The sequence below is a fragment of the Malaclemys terrapin genome, chromosome 6 (genome assembly GCF_027887155.1).
Source record: "Malaclemys terrapin pileata isolate rMalTer1 chromosome 6, rMalTer1.hap1, whole genome shotgun sequence".
Lineage (NCBI taxonomy): Eukaryota > Metazoa > Chordata > Testudines > Emydidae > Malaclemys > Malaclemys terrapin.
The window spans coordinates 6,669,362-6,691,393 of record NC_071510.1 but is presented as its reverse complement, the minus strand read 5'-3'; the positions used below and the strand labels follow the sequence as shown (position 1 = coordinate 6,691,393).

Here is a 22,032-nt window from a genome sequence, read left to right as displayed (position 1 = left end):
GTAGTGTAGACCTAGCCTCAGACGCACCCATTCTGTGACACCACAGCTAAGGACGTAAAGACAGGTAAGCTGAAGGGAAGATGGAGAGAGCCTTAGTTGATGATTCTGTGTTTTGTTTTTAGAAAACGGACTCAAAGTCAGGATATTCAAAGGGTTTGTTTTTAATTAAGGAAAACTGGAAAAGTCAAAGGACAAAAATGCAGATTTCAGGAAACCTAGGCCACGTCGGCATCACCTCCATGGCTGTGTTTTCAGTACTTTGAAGATGGGAATGTAAAGTTCCTGCTACTCCCAACCCCACAGTAGCCTTCTCTCTCTCTCTCTCTCTCTCTCTCTCTCTCTCCTCACCTTCTATTTAATAAGAAGCCTGCTTAGCTGGCCAGGGAAATCTAACCTTGCAACAATTTGCTGTGACAAGCTACAAGCAGTCATAGAATCATAGAATATCAGAGTTGGAAGGGACCTCAAGAGGTCATCTAGTCCAACCCCCTGCTCAAAGCAGGACCAATTCCCAGCTAAATCATCCCAGCCAGGGCTTTGTCAAGCCGGGCCTTAAAAACCTCCAAGGAAGGAGACTCCACCACCTCCCTAGGTAACGCATTCCAGTGTTTCACCACCCTCCTAGTGAAATAGTTTTTCCTGATATCCAACCTGGACCTCCCCCACTGCAACTTGAGACCATTGCTCCTTGTTCTGTCATCTGCCACCACTGAGAACAGCCGAGCTCCATCCTCTTTGGAACCCCCCTTCAGGTAGTTGAAGGCTGCTATCAAATCCCCCCTCATTCTTCTCTTCTGGAGACTAAACAATCCCAGTTCTCTCAGCCTCTCCTCATAAGTCATGTGCTCCAGACCCCTAATCATTTTTGTTGCCCTCCGCTGGACTCTTTCCAATTTTTCCACATCCTTCTTGTAGTGTGGGGACCAAAACTGGACACAGTATTCCAGATGAGGCCTCACCAATGTCGAATAAAGGGGAACGATCACGTTCCTCGATCTGCTGGCAATGCCCCTACTTATACAGCCCAAAATGCCGTTAGCCTTCTTGGCAACAAGAGCACACTGTTGACTCATATCCAGCTTCTCGTCCACTGTGACCCCTAGGTCCTTTTCAGCAGAACTGCTACCTAGCCATTCGGTCCCTAGTCTGTAGCAGTGCATGGGATTCTTCCGTCCTAAGTGCAGGACTCTGCACTTGTCCTTGTTGAACCTCATCAGGTTTTTTTCTGCCCAATCCTCTAATTTGTCTAGGTCCCTCTGTATCCGATCCCTACCCTCTAGTGTATCTACCACGCCTCCTAGTTTAGTGTCATCTGCAAACTTGCTGAGAGTGCAGTCCACACCATCCTCCAGATCATTAATAAAGATATTAAACAAAACCGGCCCCAGGACCGACCCTTGGGGCACTCCACTTGAAACCGGCTGCCAACTAGACATGGAGCCATTGATCACTACCCGTTGAGCCCGACGATCTAGCCAGCTTTCTATCCACCTTACAGTCCATTCATCCAGCCCATACTTCTTTAACTTGGTGGCAAGAATACTGTGGGAGACAGTATCAAAAGCTTTGCTAAAGTCAAGAAATAACACATCCACTGCTTTCCCCTCATCCACAGAGCCAGTTATCTCATCATAGAAGGCAATTAGGTTAGTCAGGCACGACTTCCCCTTCGTGAATCCATGCTGACTGTTCCTGATCACTTTCCTCTCCTCTAAATGTTTCATAATTGATTCCTTGAGGACCTGCTCCATGATTTTTCCAGGGACTGAGGTGAGGCTGACTGGCCTGTAGTTCCCCGGATCCTCCTTCTTCCCTTTTTTAAAGATGGGCACTACATTAGCCTTTTTCCAGTCATCTGGGACCTCCCCCGATCGCCATGAGTTTTCAAAAATAATGGCTAATGGCTCTGCAATCTCACCCGCCAACTCCTTTAGCACCCTCGGATGCAGCGCATCCGGCCCCATGGACTTGTGCACGTCCAGTTTTTCTAAATAGTCCCGAACCACTTCTTTCTCCACAGAGGGTTGGTCACCTTCTCCCCATGCTGTACTGCCCAGTGCAGCAATCTGGGAGCTGACCTTGTGCGTGAAGACAGAGGCAAAAAAATCATTGAGTACATTAGCTTTTTCCACATCCTCGGTCACTAGGTTGCCTCCTTCATTCAGTAAGGGGCCCACACTTTCCTTGATTTTCTTCTTGTTGCTAACATACCTGAAGAAACCCTTCTTGTTACTCTTAACATCTCTTGCTAACTGCAACTCCAAGTGTGATTTGGCCTTCCTGATTTCACTCCTGCACGCCTGAGCAATATTTTTATACTCCTCCCTGGTCATTTGTCCAATCTTCCACTCCTTATAAGCCTCTTTTTTGCGTTTAAGATCAGCAAGGATTTCACTGTTTAGCCAAGCTGGTCGCCTGCCATATTTACTATTCTTTCTACACATCGGGATGGTTTGTTCCTGCAACCTCAATAAGGATTCTTTAAAATACAGCCAGCTCTCCTGGACCCCTTTGCCCTTCATGTTATTCTCCCAGGGGATCCTGCCCATCTGTTCCCTGAGGGAGTCAAAGTCTGCTTTTCTGAAGTCCAGGGTCCGTATTCTGCTGCTCTCCTTTCTTCCTTGTGTCAGGATCCTGAACTCGACCATCTCATGGTCACTGCCTCCCAGGTTCCCATCCACTTTTGCTTCCCCTACTAGTTCTTCCCTGTTTGTGAGCAGCAGGTCAAGAAAAGCTTTGCCCCTAGTTGGTTCCTCCAGCACTTGCACCAGGAAATTGTCCCCTACACTTTCCAAAAATTTCCTGGATTGCCTGTGCACCGCTGTATTGCTCTCCCAGCAGATATCAGGGTGATTAAAGTCTCCCATGAGAACCAGGGCCTGTGATCTAGCAACTTCTGCTAGTTGCCAGAAGAAAGCCTCGTCCTGGGCATCCCAGCCGTGGTAAGAGGAGATTTACCCTCAGACTGGCTGCAGGACGATTAGCGTCATGGGCTGTAGACTGTGCCTCTAATTTTCTAGCAGCTGAACTGCAAATGTGACAGATGCTGTCATGTCCTAGCATTTGTTGTTCTTTCGCTCTTTTCCCTGTTTTGTGTTGGTCTGGTTTGCTCATCAGGTCAGACTTTTGACTGAACCGGAAAGATGCCAGCTTGAACATGGTGGCTTGCCCATGGGCTGGAGAGCCTGGGTCTACGCCAATTCTGAACCCTACCTGAGAGGAATTAGGTGATTTCCAGTCTGAAAGGCAGCAGGATGCTGCAGGCGAGGGGTGTTTTGGAGACGGTCGCTGAAACTATTAGAGACAGGAAACGGGGGGAAGAGGAGACTGTGGAGCTGGGGCTGGTGGAAGGGGCAGCTCTGAGGAGCACGTTTGGCTCCTGTAGCACCTTAGCCAGGGAAAGCCTGCAAGGGAGAGTTAAAGAGGGGCGTTCTTAAAGGGGCCTAGATGAAGGAGAAACAGGTGTGACAGCCACAGAGACAACCCTACCTCCAAGGGAGTGCTCGGGGGGGTAGGGAACGGAAACGGGTATCTACAGTTTGCCTTCCCCACCCTTAGTGACTGATGTCTGGAGACACTGCGGCTTTCAATAGTTGTCCATCACACCCAGTGTGCAGTAGACTGTTGACAGCCTGATCCTGCAGTTGACAATGTCCACAGTGGCAGCAGAGACTCAGCACCCATCACCTTTTTCGCCTCTGGTTGTATCGTCTGGATCTTCTCTTCCTTCACTGTGCACTGTTTTGCTTTGACGCTTAAGGGTCAACAGGTCTGATTCACCGTAATGTGTGCAATGTGTAGCACCAGTGTGTCAGGTTGATACAGAGAAGGGGCTTTCTTTAGAAGAGAAGGCCCTGGTCGTGTTAGGCAGGCTGCTTGTCTAACCCCATTATTGCATTGGCCACTGTCGGAGTGATGTGAGAGCTGACACAATTCCATCCAGGCCTGCGGGAACAAGCGCAGGCAACTCGAACACCAAATGTGTTCCTCAGCGATGCTTGTTGAAGGCAGGATTTTAAGCCAGAAATAACCAAACGGGGCCCTCTCCTGAGCTCCTAAACCTGTAGAGGAGTATTTGAAAACCAGCGCAGAGCTGAGTGGGATGGACCTTTGGGCTTTTCTCCTCCTAGTGGAGTCCTTTACCCTTCCTGAAAACAGAATCCTGATGGTTTCCATTAGTTTCTCACCTCTGAGATCCCCTGCCTTAAGACTTCACATTGCAGCTGCCAGGCTCCAGCTATGGGAAGGGCCACATGTAACCAAGCTCACGCTGTAGCAAGCTAATCAAGGTCTACACGTGGCCCACCCCACCCCTAGATGCAGACAGAGCAACACAGAACGGAGTCTGTGAGAAGCATCAGCTTTTTAAAAGTACAGTTTTCTTCTGGAACAGTAGAATGAATGTTTGGAATGCATTGACCTGATGTAGCAGAGGGGAGGCTAGTGACTTTACTGAATAGAGACTTTGCTGACCTGGGACATGTCTACACTGATGGCGCTATACCGGTATAGCTATTACAGCAACACAGCTGTGCGTCTCTAACCCCATAGTGTAGACGCAGACTACAATGACGGAAGGGTTTTTTCTGTTGATATAGGAACTCCACCTCCCCAAGCGAGGGTAGCTAGGTCAACAGAAACAGACTTCTGTCGACATAGCTGGGTCTACACTGGGGGTTAGGTTGGTGTAGCCAGGGGGTGGAATTTTCAGACCCATGAGTGCTGTAGGGATGTCGACCCAAGTTTGAAGTGTAGACCAGGCTCTGGGTATATGGTTTGGGGGTTTGTTTGGTTTGGGGTTTTGCAAGAGTTCCTGCTGTGATCAGACTTTCAAACCTAATCCCCTTTAGGCTAAATAAGTTGCAGAAACGTGATTCGATGTTCACTATGCACGTAGAAGACCCAGATATCCAAGTTCTGTGCTGACCCCCTGCATGTACTGACGTCAGTAGAATTTCATAGGTTATCAGACCCCACAGCAATATGCCCACAGGCTCCCTAATGTAGCTTTAGTTAACTCGGCAGGACAAGAAAGAAAACACTTGAAACATTGTCTGCAGTCCAATTGTGAGATTTCTACTGCTTTTCAAATAGGAGCTTTTAATACCTGTACTTCAAATATCCAGATAAGAGCCGTCATTCCCATGTATTCAATTTGCCTTAAAGTTTCAACTCCTTTAGATTTCTAAGCGAGCCAACTTACCCACTAAATCCCATTCTCCATTTGATATGTAATTGGAAATATCAGCTTCAAGCATCTGCAGATCAAGCAGCCAGCCATTGTGGGTCCATGAACCAAATTTCAAATCGCATTTTTGCACATCGAAAGGGAACCAGCGGACGTCAATGTAACACGTGCTCTTCAGAATGCCTGAGAATAGATGTTAGAGGGGGAAACAGACATCTGAGGTCTGAAGGGCAAATGCAAAATGAAATGACATTGTGCTGAGAGCCTGTGGAACTCTCAGGCCTCTCTCTACAATTAGACTCAATCCCGCTGAGCAGACGCCGATTAGAATTTCTAATCGAACTGTTCCACTCACAGCACTTACGATTTCCTGAGCCAAATGACTTTCCTTTTGCAGTTACATTCTGCAAAAGAGAGACCCAGCTGATGCAGTGTTTCTAAAGAGATAGGGGCCAAATTCTCTCCAGTGTGTAACTGGGTGCACGCCGTGTTGAGTTCAGTGGCGCTACACCGACATACACCAGCAGAGAAACCAGCTCAGGGGATATCAACAAACATACAAATTCGTGACCTTTTGCCCCTTTGTTTTCTTTGCCATGCTTGTTCTCCTTGGGCCATATCGCCAGGTCTTCCCTCATGTATGTTCTCTAGGGGTCTGTCTACACTGTGTCTGGTGCAAGCCTCCCACCCTAGGTCATCCTAGTGCACTTAAAAATAGCTGGGGCCGAGGCGGGGGCTCTCAAGCCTGGGGTGGGGTTGTATGTGGGGGTTGGACTGACAGCCCACGTTGCAATGTCAAAGCATTGTCTGCACCGCTATTTTTAGTGCACTCGTGCGAGCCCCATGTACACTAGTTTGTGAACTCAGGCTGGGGGACTCACTTCCAGACGCAGCGTGGAGATGCCCTGGGAAGCTTGCTGGGCAATCCTACCCCATTATACCAATCTGTGCCTGTCTACGCAATGGCCTTGCAGTGAAGCTAACAGAATCCCACGTATCCCTGCTCTGGGACTGAGAACCATTAAATTTCAGTTGTCTGCAGTGAAGTTCCTCTTCCCCGTGGTCAGGGCACCAGCCTGGGACTCCACCGATCAGGGTTCAGGTCTTTGCTCTACCACAGACTTCCTGTATGACGTTGGGCAAGTCGCTTAGTCTCTTTGTGCTCCGGTTCCTAGCCTCTAAAACAGGGATAACAGCACTGCCCTGCCTCACGGGGGCTATGAGGATAAGCCCACTAAAGGCTGTGAGGTGCTCAGATACCACAGGAATGGGGCCATAGAAGTGACATAAGCAGATAGGCTGAGATTCACAAAGAGACTTAGATGCTTGACGGCCACTTTAAGCACCTAAATCCCAGAATTGGACCCTGGTGAGATTCATACAACCCCTGCTCAGCTGCTGCAGTTCCTGATAGTCCCGTAAACTTGTTGCCACCTAAGTTTTTGCAGTAAAAGTTCCTTAGGTGCCTGTGTTTCTGCCGGATCATCAAAAGCTTCAGCATTGTATGGTGCTAAACCTTTTAGTCACAGTGGGAGCCGCTGGATGCTGAACACCTTTCAATAGCTGGCCTGTATTTAGGGGTCTAAAATAGAAGCTGAATTCTTTCGGAAGTCTGTCCCACCGCATAGAGCGCACAAAGCTTCTCATCCCGATCTGCTTTTAAACTTATACAATTAATTCTCTAAATAGGAAAATTGATTGACGCCATTAAAGTAAATTGATTTAAACCAACAAACAAAATCTGTCTCCTACCTGGAGGAATGTACTGACAAGATCCAGAATAATTCACCAACACATTCGTGTGAAACGTGGCATCGAATCTTTCATCCGCACTAAAACACAACATAAAAAACCCCACAGGCCCTTGAATTCAAAATGTGGTGCACAGTAAAGTAACGATCATTCATTTCTGAAGAGCGGGTGTGTGGATTAGGGACCGGAGGGTGAACTTTGTAAAATAGCATTAGTTGGAATCTCTAGCTCACTCCAAACTGAGCTTGGATCTTCTTTCAAGATTTAGATCAGTTGGATAAAGGGTCCAGCTCTCAGCCAGCTGGCTGGACCCCCAGATGGCCCCAGTCACTGAGGGAGAGCAGCTGCAAGGAGCTCCGCTCCCATTTACGCAACTAACTGAAACGGCCTGATTTTCAGATGAGCTCAGCGCCTTTCATGCCAAGGCTGTGACAATGGGAGATGATGATGGGGCCCTGGGCCCTTTGTAACCTCTGGCCAAGTGGCACCTTACTCAAGGTGCAGGTACTAGGTGCTAGCTTAGCAGTAGCTTGGAACTACAGCTCCTCTTCAAAGAGAGCAAGAAGTCACAGGCCAGCGGTGAAGTGGCCGGAGAAGAAAGGGAACTGTTGAGGGCTCAGATGGCATGGCAGGTCTTTGTGGGTGCTCAGGGATCTGGATTGTAAGCTCTTAGGGGCTTTTTGTTCTGTGTTTGTACAGCACCTAGCGCAGTGGGGTCCTGGTCAACGGCTGGGGCTCGGAGGTGCTACAGAGATACCAATAATAATAATAGGCACAATGTTGGGTGCAGACCTTGTGGGTTGGATCTCTATAATTTCAGGAGTTAGTTGAGGTTTGGGGAAGCTTCCAGACTGCTGGATACTTATCCAAACTGAATCAAACAATCCAACCCTTCAGAGCTTGATATTTTAGACAACTTGTCTTCAAAATGGCTCTTGCAGACTTTCCTGTGCTGGCATTGTCTTGCACTCCCTCTGAACTGAAGGGCATTTCGTAATTATTTTACAATCTTAGGGCCTGATTCAACTCCCAGTGAAGCTAGTAGGACTACCCTGTTTCCCCGAAAATAAGACAGTGTCTTATATTAATTTTTGCTCCCAAAGATGCGCTAGGTCTTATTTTCAGGGGATGTCTTATTTTTCAGAAATGAAAAATGCCTTATTATCGGTGGATGCCTTATTATCGGGGAGGTCTTATTATCGGGGGGATGCCTTATATTACAACGAGAGGCAAAACTGTAAGTAGGCCTTATTTTCGGAGGATGTCTTATTTTCGGGGAAACAGGGTATTTCTATCGAGTTTCCTGGGCTTTGTCGGTCCCTATGTGTAGTCTTTTAGCTATATGTAACTGTGATATTTTTAAGTGCTAACATCATCTAATTTTCCATAAGGCTGTACCAGGAGACTACAAAAGCACAAACGTCAAATGAAACCAGCATCGTTATTTACATTAGCACAAGATAGGTAATCATAACGTAATCTTTCATTATATAGACCATGGCCAAAGGCCTCAAGCCATTTCTATGTTTCGAGCATCGTTAAGATAACTCTGTGCTTCCATCTAGACTTTTCACTGTACTGCAGCACTTGTCTGGGTTTGTTTCCATTGTTTGCAGGCCACAAACCTGATCCCCAGTTGGCGTAATCTCCGTTGGAAGTCAATGGAGCTATGCTGATTTACACCAGGGGATGAACTGACTCAGTGTTTGTCTCAGGACTTATAAACCTTCCGTACCTGTTATACAGAAGAATGTCTGGCACCCATATCTGGTCAGAGGGAAATCGTAAGTTCTGGACTCCTGGGTATGCATACTGATCCCAAGACAAGTAAACGTCAATCCAGTACTAGAGGGAAATATAGACACAAATGTTATTTATCATTTCTGCAATATAGGATCATAGGGGAAAGGAATGTTTCCCTGTATGTTTGGAAAGTGCCTGGCACATTTGGGTGCCAGGGAAAGATAATGAATATCAGCAATAGCAATGATAACATAATAATTACTGTTCTAGGGTTAATAACAAGTGACGACAATGAAACAGACTGGTGTATGCACTGAGGAGCTCGCAGTGTAATGACTTCACATTTGGACTATTATATTTTAACATGTTTGTTGTTTAGAAAAATCTATACGGAAATATTTATTTCCTGTATTACATTGATGGATGCTGACTTATACCAGCTGAGGGCCTGGCCTGGAAAACATACAACTGCCCTCCGTATTCCAAAATGATTGTTTATGATATTTTCCCCGCCCCCACAAAAATGCCAGATTTGAATTTTTGCTGATCAATACAGTTTCTTGACTGAAGACTACAGCGTATCAAGGTTCTCCTGTCCAAAGTATATGCACACAAGAGGGTATGACAATAATAACATGGCAGCAGTGTAAAAGTCTAGGTTGGAATAAATTAGGTAATTCTTTTTTTTTTTTTTTTATAACCAAGATCACTCATACCATAAACTACAATGGAATGGACAATCAGAAGGATCGTTTGCTCCATTCAGATAATATATTTGGTTTCAAATGTAACATTAGAGTTAGTTAAATCATTCATCTCTCCTCTGGTCTTTTAGCTTTGAAGAGGCAGTTCCAATGACCACAAATAAATCAGAAACTCAAGTTTATGTTGCATAAGAATAAATGATGCCCCCTACCATACAGCAATGCTCAATCCTACACTGGAACATTAATTCAGGAGTAATACCGCACAGGGATGACAACTATCTGAGCTTTCCTTGTACGCATTTAATTGCAGACTTACTTATCCTATGCGATCTGTGAAGACCACAACCTGGGTGCCATAGCTTGTTATATAGGGCAGATAATAATTAAGGGAATTTTTTAAAAAAAAGGGAGGGAAGGAGAGTTCCAAAAATGCCTAAGTGGTTTAGGAGTCTGTCCCATTGATTTGCAATGGGACTTATGCTTCTAAGTTCCTTAGGCACTCTTGGAAATTTCCCCTGGGTCCTACAGTCAGGCCTTTAAGTCCATATTTAGACACTATCTGGGATTCTCAAAGGAATTTAAGAAAGCAAGAGGTGCAGTTTCATTAGGATTTGAGGCACCTTTGGAAATCCCAATCACTGACTTCAGTGGAAACTGCAGCCTTTGAAAATCAGCCCTCCAATTTCAATGCCCTAAACATGTTCAGAGCCTCATTTATTAACATCTGTGCCTTAAGGCTCATTGGACCAACTCCACTGAGATCATCAGAGTTACAACAGGACTTAATATGGCCAATCACTTCATTTTCAGATCTGAAAGGAAGTGATAAGTGGAAGTGGGATTTTCAGAGGACCCAACTCTCATTGAAAGCCGGTCAGAGTCGGGCACTTTCCTCCTGTATGCTGCTTTGGAAATCCTGTCCCAGTCCATCTTCAGCAATATTTCCAAGAGCTCAATTTGCTTGTGTCCCAGTATAGAAGATGACACACAGTTCTTCTGCCAAAGGATCATATTCAATAACTTCCTTTTACAACAATTTCTGTTCAGTGCTGATGCAAAGTTACTCACCATCTGTAGCCAAGCGTTCGTTATCAGCACCTGGTTCTTCTCATCCTTCAAAAAAGAGAGAAGAAAACCTAATGAGCCCAAGAAAATATTGTGGGTTCTTTCTCCACAAAATCAAACTCAAACCCAACTCGCAGGATAAATGAATGCAAATATTGCAGTCACAAATTATGGACTCGATGCTGGCGTCATTGGGTGAAATCTCTGACCCATGTGATGCAGAAGATTAGACTAAATAATTATAATAGTTCCTTCTGGCCTTAAAAACAAATCTATGAAAATTCAGCACTCATTATAATTCATCAACATCAGCAATGAAAATAATTTACCATGGCCATTATTTATTTGAAGACATTTATTCTCTACAAAAGCTATCGGAGATTTTCATTTTAATTAGATGGCAGTGGTAAAATAAACTACAGACTCTGTGACATGCAGTAACTGGAGAGGATTAACGCTGTCATTATTGTTGCTACAGATGAATCGTGAATAGATTCCCAAGATGCATCTTAAAGTTACGTCATTGAAATTTATATAGAAAATACTGGTCTTGAGCAGACATTAGGGCACGTCGGCAAACTGTGAAAATGATGTTTATTAAGAGGATGCTATGCAGAACAGATGTGGAGCTCTGTGTGTCTAAACACAACTCTAAGCAGGCTACAGAACACCCTGGAATCCAATTCTCTATCCATAACAACAATACTTAGTGCTTTTCAGCTACAGATCTCAAAGTGCTTTGCAAAAGAGATAAGTGCCACGAGCCCATTTTACAGATGGTGAGACTAAGGCACAGAGAGGTCAAGTGGATTGCTCAAGCTCACCCAGCAGGCCAAGAACATGGCTGCACAACTACCAATTTGTGGGCTCATATCATAGACAGGAGCATACAGCTACGCACCTCATTCGCATGGGCGGGACACGCAAGCCCATACCCCCTCCGACACACCCATACTTTCCCCCATTTGCATGTAGGAGGCAAGGGCACCATTGGTTTCAGACTTAATACTCCCAGTGCTTAAGCATATCTGTGACCATTCACAGCCTCTGCTGGCACTTGTGCAGGCATGCAACGTCTTTTCAAACTCCGCTGTGAACTGCCCAGAGTTTGCAAGCTCGAGGAGTGGCTGCTAAGGGGCTCCACTGTCACTTAGTGCCTCTCCCTATGCAAGGGGTAGCTGGGATGCCCCAAAAGGAGTGCAGGGACGGACTCATCCCTATGCTCCCCTTGCTCTAGGCCATAGCAAAAACAGGTGACTCCCCACTCTGCACTAGCTCCGCTCTGCTGGCCGTGCATCGGGGGAGGGTGTAGCAGATCCAAGGCCCCTCCCATTTCTCATCATTCTCAGCCAACCAGCACAGGATGGAGACCAGCAGCCTGCAAAACCTGCTTCCCCCCCCCCCCCCCCCCGCCACCTGCACAGGGATTGGCCAGGTGGGCAGCATGCTTTCTATTCTCCGGGGCTGATGGGCTGGGCAAATGATGATTTTGACCTAAAACCTCCCCTTCTTTTGTACTAGGAATGCATCGTTTTTGTTGTTGCTCTCGTTCCTTGTAGCAAAGGAGAAGCAGTAAGCACAAAGCTAGCGGAGAGAACGGACGGATTCGCTACGATGCAATGGAGATAGAGAAAGTAATGGGCCTGAGATGCCCGCGTTTCGGTAAGTGGCATTGAACAAAGCGACTGTGGAATATCATGGGAAATCTTGTGAGCTATAGCACACTGGATTTGGACTGCAATGATCAAAGAGACACGGGACCCCGCACAAAACCCATCAGGCTGGTAAGAGCTGGGGACGAACAGGCCATAATAGCAAATGCTTTGAATGGAAATATATGAATAATTCCCAGACACAACTTCATTAAGACAAAGGGTGACATTTTGGCTCCACTGAATTCGATGGGGCCAGGATTTCACTCGAAGTCAATTAAGTTCCTTTGCAGACATTAATGACTGAGATACGATGCCAGATTTTCAAAAGAATTCAGCTCCCACTTAGGCGCCTCAATGAAATGTCCAATTTTTAGAAGTTCTCAGCTCCCAGCTAGGCAGATGCTTCAGCTGCCCTCTGCTCGTGTGGAGCTATAAAATCTCTGCAGGTGTCATGGCTACTCTGTGGTCTCAGCCAGGGGCGGCCATTAAGTTGAGGAGCCACAAGCCCATAGGGTCTGGGAGTCTGTGGAGCAAACTGAAGAGATTGTTAGCCCTAGTGGCTCTTTCTGGTCCGTTGTAGGTTGAAAGCTCTGTAGGATAACTGATCCCGGTGGATATCTCTCCTCATGTAACTTCCTCCCATGAATACAAGCCAGGAAGCACAAAAAGCTGTGCGGTCTGTAACCCGCAGTCTTTTATACAAAGTCCCCAGGGCTTCCAAATACTTAGGGAACCAATCCCCTATGAACTCGCCGGTTTTTCCCAAACTAGTTGAAAGCGTCAGCCCTCCCAGGGGCCAAAGGAACTAGTCAGCGGTGGCGTTTCTAGTCCAAGCTATTTGTTCCCCCACAAGTTCAGAAACTTTTGCAAAAGCCCAAACCTCTGGTTTGATTCAAACTGTCCCAGTGGAAGGGCTTGTCTACACTACAAAATTCAATTGACCTATAGCCAGTGCAGTAACTAAAGCAGTGGTTCACATCCACACAATGCCCCTTCTGTCTGTGATGCACGTCCTCACTAGGACAGCTTTCACTGAACTGTGTGGGGCATTGTGGGGCACTGTCAGCTGGAGCCCAGCAGCCTAAGATGTCAGCCGGGCACAGGCTCACAGCCGGCAGTCCCCACACCCCAGAGCTGACAGCCCGAGCTGTCAGCGGGGCGCTGGGTGAGCCCTGCGCATGGCTGACTGCTTGGGCTGTCAGCACCAGGGCGGGGTGGGGGCAGCCGTGAACCCTGCTGACAGCTCGGGTTGCCAGCACCAGGGTTGGGGGGCAGGACTCCAGCTGTCAGCCCCACTGACTTATGCACAACATAAGTAATGCAGTGTCTATGTGGATGCTGCATCGCCCCTAACGACACCAACATAAGCCCTGCGCCTCTTGTGGGGGTGAAGTTACCGTGTGGGTGTACAGGGAGACTCACCCGACGGAAGCACCATTCGAGCACAGATGCTGACATCATTAAGTCAATGTAAGCTGCCTTGCATCGACCTAACCTCGTAGTGTGGACCAGGCCTACGTGACAGACACCTTGTCAAACTGCCCACAGAGCTTCAGGCAAACAATCCCACCTCCAACCGTTCTCCTTTCCCCCCCCCCCCCCCCGCAGGCAGACTGCACATGAGAAATTCCTGGTCCGTTGATTTGTTTGGCCAACTTGGGCAGCTGGCCCCCACCAAGCTTGTGAATACCCGTCTGCCGTGATGGGCAGCACTGCAGTCTGAGCCCCTGTGTGGCTAATGCCATCTGCATGCACTACCCCAGCCTGTTCTCGTTTCACTGCCACCAATGTCTTTCTTGCTACTAATGCTTTCTCTGGGTCTTCCACTGAGAGTGAATGGGAGCAGTCCTTTCCCATCCATGACCGTGCCTAATGTCGCTGCCAATGACGCAGCTGTGTGCAGATAACGAGAGAGCCTCTGAATCCAAGTCCCTGAAGGAGCTGAGGTAAAAAGAATGTGTCTGCCAGCGTCCTCAAAGCCAAGCGACTTGTCACATCCCCAGCTCTCCTGCTCCCCCACATGAAAATGAATCCACTCTCTTTTCCTGCCCGTAGTTCCACTATGTCCAAAACCCACAGGCACTGAAGGCACAAGCGAACTGGAAGTGGCATGGGCATGTTGCAATGTTTTGTGGCTCGCAAAGAGAACGAGGCCGCAGCTGTAGTCGCATTCCTGCAATGCAGATATTCGCTCTGGGAAATGACCAGTTGCGCTACCCCAAACTGCAGTCTCTCTGCACAGTCACCTTCACAGTAGACATGCAAATTTGCTACCCATGAAGAGTCAGCGAAAATATGAGCAGCTTAAGCCATGCACATCTGTCGTGCTGCCTGGAGTGGCTCACGGCCATGAGTGACGACGTCAGGGCAGACACCCCAAACTGGCGGTGTGTTCTATAATTAGATGGCACCAAGTCAGTAACAAATGTGACCTCCTGGATCCCTGTACCAGTCTTACCATGGAGTCACAGACAGTTCCTTGGGCATGCCACTTTATCTTGCCACCCAGACAAGCTGGACTAAGTGATAAATGGTCACTTACACCAAAGATCACAAAACATCCAGGTTGCTGCCAATATCAAGAGATCAGTCACCTCCCCCAGGTCAATTTGTACCTTGGATCTCACACCAAAGTCAACGCTTACAACCAATCCTATAATATGATATTCTTATCGATAAACTAGGCAAATACAACTTAGATGGGGCTACTATAAGGTGGGTGCATAACTGGCTGGATAACCGTACTCAGAGAGTTGTTATTAATGGTTCCCAATCCTGCTGGAAAGGCGTAACGAGTGGGGTACCGCAGGGGTCTGTTTTGGGACCGGCTCTGTTCAATATCTTCATCAACAACTTAGATATTGGCATAGAAAGTACGCTTATTAAGTTTGCGGATGATACCAAACTGGGAGGGATTGCAACTGCTTTGGAGGACAGGGTCATAATTCAAAATGATCTGGACAAATTGGAGAAATGGTCTGAGTTAAACAGGATGAAGTTTAACAAAGACAAATGCAAAGTGCTCCACTTAGGAAGGAAAAATCAGTTTCACACATACGGAATGGGAAGAGACTGTCTAGGAAGGAGTACGGCAGAAAGGGATCTATGGGGTTATAGTGGACCACAAGCTAAATATGAGTCAACAGTGTGATGCTGTTGCAAAAAAAGCAAACATGATCCTGGGATGTATTAACAGGTGTGTTGTGAGCAAGACACGAGAAGTCATTCTTCCGCTCTACTCTGCTCTGGTTAGGCCTCAGCTGGAGTATTGTGTCCAGTTCTGGGCACCGCATTTTAAAAAAGATGTGGAGAAATTGGAAAGGGTCCAGAGAAGAGCAACAAGAATGATTAAAGGTCTTGAGAACATGACCTATGAAGGAAGGCTGAAAGAACTGGGTTTGTTTAGTTTGGAAAAGAGAATACTGAGAGGGGACATGATAGCAGTTTTCAGGTATCTAAAAGGGTGTCATAAGGAGGAGGGAGAAAACTTGTTCACCTTAGCCTCTAAGGATAGAACCAGAAGCAATGGGTTTAAACTGCAGCAACGGAGGTCTAGGTTGGACATTAGGAAAAAGTTCCTAACTGTCAGGGTGGTTAAACACTGGAATAAATTGCCTAGGGAGGTTGTGGAATCTCCATCTCTGGAGATATTTAAGAGTAGGTTAGATAAATGTCTATCAGGGATGGTCTAGACAGTATTTGGTCCTGCCATGCGGGCAGGGGACTGGATTCGATGACCTCTCAAGGTCCCTTCCAGTCCTAGAATCTATGAAAAACTAACTGAGGATTTATTAACTAGGAAAAATAAATGAGAATGTTATTTACAGGTTAAAGCAGGCAACATACAGACACATATGAGTGACAGTCTATGGTTCCAAAAGGTGACAGAGTTGTAGTAATCCGTCCGCACTGAATGGCTTGTAGGGCTAACGCAGCCTGACCCTCGGGAGCTCGTCTCCTGTTTACCAGCCCCAGCCCCATGAGAGTCCAAACAGCAGAGAGAGAGAGAGATGAAAAATATTCTTGTCCTCTAGTTTTATTTCCTTCTTCCGGAATTCAAGTGGATGGGAGGAGCTTTTTGCACATAGGCTCTTTATGGGTGTGATGGGGCAACTGACAAAGCCTTTGTGTTGTGATCCCACAATAGCCCATGTGGAGTCAGTAGTCCTTCCCGATGGGCAGTATCACAGGGTCAGTGCAGACTCTCCCACTTTTCCGCCTGCACCCTGTGTTTAGGCTGGTAGAATAAAGAGTCTTTCACGCCTTCTTTTGCTGGATCACCCAAGTGTCCTTATTTACAGCGTCCGTGCAGTTCCCCGCTCTCCCAACAGCTAGCGCCCCACAGACCCTCCCCAGGATCTCCTGCCTTGGAGGCTCTCCACCTTGGTAAGGAGACAGCGATACTACCCTCCGGTCTCCTCCCAGTCTAGCCTCCTCACTGAGGTTTGTTCAGGGTTTTTCTAGCCCTCCCGTGCCTCAGCCCAGCTGTCCGCACTCAGCTCAGCAGGTTCCTCTGAGCCAGACCTGATGAGGGCTTGCAGCTGGGCTCCCTGCTGAATACCCGCGTCTCTCCCCTGGCCTCCTGGCCAGCGAGCAGACTGCAGCCAGCACCTTGGCAGGGCTTTAAAGGGGGTTTTAGCCCTGCCCTGCCACAGGCAGGAGATAACCCCTTTGGTAAGAAGTCAGCATTTTGCATTAGGTGAAGTTTTGCCCTGTTTGGTGAGTCGCATCGTTCAGAACATTTTACAGTTTGGGGATTTGGGCCAGGGGCTTGGGCGTCTTCCCCCTTCCTGTGGGCCTCCTGAGGTGTACAGGAGGGAAACTTCACCACCTCCCCCCGCACCGAGTTTGTTGGCATCAGCAAGCCCTTGGGGCAGGGTGAGGGCTGGGAGCTTTGGGGGAGGAGATCCGGCAGCATCTGTCCCTTCCTCTGAGCCTCTTGGGGTCTGCAAGAGCAGAGAATCCTGGAGAGATTTAGGTGCATTCACGAGCACCTAGTGCAAGACAAGGCATTTCCAAGTGCAGTAGGAGTGTCTGCCCAGGGAGCTCGTGTGCTGTAAATTCACACCCTACTTGCTATGCAATAACTTCCCCATGGAGACAAGTTCTTAGGCAGCGCAGGCTGGGGCATTGCCTCTCTCTCTCCTAGAACTGGAAGGGACCTTGAAAGGTCATCGAGTCCAGCCCCCTGCCTTCATTAGCAGGACCAAGTACTGATTTTGCCCCAGATCCCTAAGTGGCCCCCTCAAGGATTGAACTCACAACCCTGGGTTTAGCAGGCCAATGCTCAAACCACTGAGCTATCCCTCCCCCCTAAAAAATAATGGAGATATCCTCTCTCCTCTCTCAGCAACGTTTTTGGCAGGAAATGTTTTTCCCACTGAGGAGTCTCCCAAGTGATTGGTTTATACTGTGGGCTTCAGCACTGCGAAGGAAAAGACTCAGCACTTACTTTAGTATTTAATGAAACAATCCTAGCAGTCATCTGAATGGAAGCTATAGGGGATGCATCAGCACAGACTTTCCATGGCAGGCCTACAAGTTTGGAACTTAATGACTGTAGACAGGTGCCATCCCAGGCCTGTAAACTCTGCTCTCAAGTCCAGGGTCTTTAGCATCCTCCTGCTTAGGGCTGTAAGCTTTACTTTCAGTCATGGCCCCCTGGGTCTGAAGTCCCCATCACAATGACCTCTGAATTAGGCTTTAAACAACTCAGGTTTGGTCCTGGACTCTAGGTCTCTGGTAGAGGAGTCCCGTGAACTGAGTGTTCTTTCTCTCAGCAAGAATTTTGACCAACACCCGGCTGCTTGACTCTCTGGCAGCCTTGGAAAAACATTTCCCTGTAGGCCCCCCTGGTGGCCATCCACAGTCTATTCTCAACCTTGCCTCAGGGCCTGTTTGAGCTCGCAGAGTGAGTTCTGCTTTGTGGAGAGCAAGACAGGGAAAGGGCTGTTTGTGAGATTTATAACCATTCACTGCTGGGAATAATGCCGGGAAGCAACACAGTAGCCCCTTCCAGTTGTCAAATGGGGATGTGAGGGTTTCCCAGACGGGCAGGATGTGATTTTTCCAAAGTCTTTGAAACTTTTTCTGATTTGTCCAAACTGCCCAGGTTGCAAGTGTAAATGGAATAATTTCAGCTGCAAGTTAGGACTGCAGCTGTACACCTGCATTTGTTGAAAACCAGGTCCATGCTTAAATATACAGCACACATACAGAGACGTTAGGTAACAACATGAATACTCTTGCTGGAAGGTTGCAAAGTAACACAACTTTATTTCTTAGGATTCAGAATGATAATTCCCAAGAAACTGAAAACCAGAAAGAGAGAAGAATCGATCAGAGCATTCCCTACCAGAAGTCACCATCTGAGTTCTTGGGAATGTGGAGCTCTAGCAAAAATAGTCCATCCCCTGGCACTGCCTCTGGTAGGTATGATGTGCCAGATCCTCCGCTGGCATAAATCATCGAAGCCCCATCGTCTTCCCTGGTGCTATGCCAATTGACCCCAGCTGAGGGTCTGGTCCATTGACTTGTTAGGGTCTTTGAGTGAGATCAGTATGTTTACTGGCTTTTTTGATCACCAACGGCCCCGTGTTTTCACGTGGTTTGTGCAATGTCCACACTCGCATCAGGCCAAACTATGAAATGTCTTAAATATGCAGCTCTTAAACCATTTCAGCATCCTGTCCCAAACACTGACCTCTGTCCATTTCAGACTCCTCCTTCTACCTGACCACTCTGATGCAATGGCTTGTTTGCTGGGAGTGGACTCCCCTATGGGCCCATGAGGCCGGTCTCCAATGTAGGAAGGCACGTGCAGTTTTGCATCCCGTGCACATGGCTTTCAAAATGAGATGCACTAGCCACCGAGCTTGCCAAAAGCACACTTTTCACACAGACTGATCGAAGTATCCTGCATTGCAGCTTACTGTAGCTGATTCCATACACACATTGCTCTTCTAACTGTTCTTCCTTTCACCTGGGTAGTGTCTAGAGTTTCTAAACTGACATCAAGCTAAGACACTTTCTTAGAGGAATAAAATCACATAACAGTTGACCAAGCATGGTTTCCTTGTTGCCACCAGGGGTTTAGTAAAGCGAAAGGGCCAGATTCTGGTCTCTTGTATACTCCAGGTTTGGGCAGGGTGAACAGCAGCATAATACGGACCTTGGACTTCAGAAAAGCAGACTTCGACTCCCTCAGGAAACTGATGGGCAGGATCCCCTGGAGAATAACACGAGGGGGAAAGGAGTCCAGGAGAGCTGGCTGTATTTTAAAGAATCCTTATTGAGGTTGCAGGAACAAACCATCCTGATGTGTAGAAAGAATAGTAAATATGGCAGGCGACCAGCTTGGCTTAACAGAGAAATCTTCAGTGAGTTTAAACACAAAAAGGAACCTTACAAGAAGTGGAATCTTGGTCAGATGACGAGGGGGGGAGTATAAAAATATTGCTCAAGCATGCAGGGGTGTAATCAGGAAGTCTGAAGCACAATTGGAGTTGCAGCTAGCAAGGGATGTTAAGAGTAACAAGAAGGTTTCTACAGGTATGTTAGCAACAAGAAGAAGGTCAGGGAAAGTGTGGGCCTCTTACTGAATGGGGGAGGCAACCTAGTGAGAGATGATGTGGAAAAAGCTGAAGTACTCAATGCTTTTTATGCCTCAGTCTTCACCAACAAGGTCAGCTCCCAGACTACTGCACTGGGTAGCACACTATGGGGAAGAGGTGGAAGCCCTCAGTGGTGAAAGAACAGGTTAAGGACCATTTAGAAAAGCTGGACATGCACAAGTCCATGGGTCCAGATCTAATGCATCCAAGGGTGCTGAGGGAATTGGCTGATGTGATTTCAGAGCCATTGGCCATTATCTTTGAAAACTCGTGGCGATCGGAGGAGGTCCCGGATGATTGGGAAAAGGCAAATATAGTGCCTATCTTTAAAAAAGGGAAGAAGGAGAATCTGAGGAACTACAAACTGGTCAGCCTCACCTCAGTACCTAGAAAAATCATGGAGCAGGTCCTCAAGGAATCCATTTTGAAGTACTTGGAGAGGAAGGTGATCAGGAACAGTCAACATGGATTCACCAAGGGCAAGTCATACCTGACCAACTTGATTGCCTTCTATGATGAGATAACTGGGTCTGTGGATATGGGGAAAGCGGTGGACATGATATACCTTGACTTTAGCATAGCTTTTGATATCGTCTCCCGCAGTATTCTTGCCAGCAAGTTAAAGAAGTATGGGCTGGATGAATGGACTGTAAGGTGGATAGAAAGCTGGCTAGATCGTCGGGCTCAACGGGTAGTGATCAATGGCTCCATGTCTAGTTGGCAGCTGGTATCAAGCAGAGTGCCCCCGGGGTCGGTCCTAGGGCTCTTTTTGTTCCAGATCTTCATTAATGATCTGGATGATGGGATGGATTGCACCCTCAGCAAGTTCACAGATGACACTAAGCTGGGGAGAGGTAGATATGCTGGAGGGTAGGAATAGGGTCCAGGGTTAGCTAGACAAATTGGAGGATTGGGCCAAAAGAAATCTGAGGTTCAACAAGGACAAATGCAGAGTCCTGCACTTAGGAAGGAAGAATCCCATGCACTGCTACAGGCTGGGGACCAATTGGCTAAGCAGCAGTTCTGCAGAAAAGGACCTGGGGATTACATTGGATGAGAAACTGGATACGAGTCAACAGTGTGCCCTTGTTGCCAAGAAGGCTAACAGCATATTGGGCTGCATCAGTAGGAGCATTGCCAGCAGACCGAGGGAAGTGATTATTCCCGTCTATTTGGGGGCTGGGGCACACGACTTACGAGGAGAGGCTGAGGGAACTGGGCTTATTTAGGCTGCAGAAGAGAAGAGTGAGGGGGATTTGATTGCAGCCTTCAACTACCTGAAGAGGGGGTGGGGTTTTCCACAGAGGATGAATCTAGTCTATTCTCAGTGTTGGCAGATGACAGAACAAGGAGTAATGGTCTCAAGTTGCAGTGGGGGAGGTCTAGGTTGGATATTAGGAAACACTATTTCACTAGGAGGGTGGTGAAGCACTGGAATGGGTTACCTAGGGAGATGGTGGAATCTCCATCCTTAGAGGTTTTTAAGGCCTGGGCTTGACAAAGCCCTGGCTGGGATGATTTAGTTGGGGTTGGTCCTGCTTTGAGCAGGGGGTTGGACTAGATGACCTCCTGAGGTCTCTACCAACCCTAATCGTCTATGATTCCATAACAGGTCTGCAAAGTCAATGCATCTCCTCTACCAGGAAATAGCTGTAATATAATGGCAGTTGCTTGGTGATGTAGGGCTAACAGAGCGGGTGTATCACTGGGCAGTTTGGAGGAAGCATAGTCGGAACACACTGTGCTCTGGCTATTCTAACTGTAACATGCTGGTCATGTGTATTTTTGTCTCCATATAGTGGCTGGATTATGTATTGAGGTTTGAGTTTGTGACTTTTGACACACTACTACAGCTAATCCATTGGATCAATGAGGAGCAGCTCAGGTCTTTTTTTTAACCCAGGGGTCCCCGGTTCAATCCGCACAGATGACCTATTGAAGGGGCATCATGTTTGCTACTTACCGGACAGTCCCATAAGGAACTATTGCAGCATAGATTAAATTAGAACAGTCCACTTTAACTTCTGAAATAGGCCACTTGGCTTTTTCCCCCTGCCTTTTGTGTTTCTTCAGGTACTCCATTTCTAAAACTCCCGGCTTCCTAGATGCTGATTACCAACAGTGTCTCACTGGCCTCATAAACACTACTAGTAATTTAGCATAGTGCAAATGCTGGTTTTCCCCTCATTTAATGTTGCAAGAAACAAGAAGTTCTAAGAGGCAGGGTTACCCTGGCAACATTCAGTTAGCTGGACAGCCTGTAGGGTTTTCATTAAAAATAGAAATATGTTTAGACCCAAATCCTGCAT

At 47.3% G+C, this 22,032-nt stretch overlaps 1 protein-coding gene across 2 annotated transcripts in view; it reads right to left on the bottom strand.

The window, feature by feature from the left end:
* LOC128839627 (neuronal acetylcholine receptor subunit alpha-7-like) overlaps positions 1 to 22,032 on the bottom strand; it is a 97,761-nt gene that overhangs the window by 40,564 nt on the left and 35,165 nt on the right. For both annotated transcript variants that reach the window (XM_054032777.1, XM_054032778.1), the window contains exons 3-6: positions 10,459 to 10,503; positions 8,676 to 8,785; positions 6,941 to 7,020; positions 5,204 to 5,371 (exon numbers count right to left, since the gene is read on the bottom strand). In XM_054032777.1, coding sequence (XP_053888752.1) covers positions 5,204 to 5,371; positions 6,941 to 7,020; positions 8,676 to 8,785; positions 10,459 to 10,503 — 403 coding nt within the window. The remainder of the gene's footprint in view (positions 1 to 5,203; positions 5,372 to 6,940; positions 7,021 to 8,675; positions 8,786 to 10,458; positions 10,504 to 22,032) is intronic.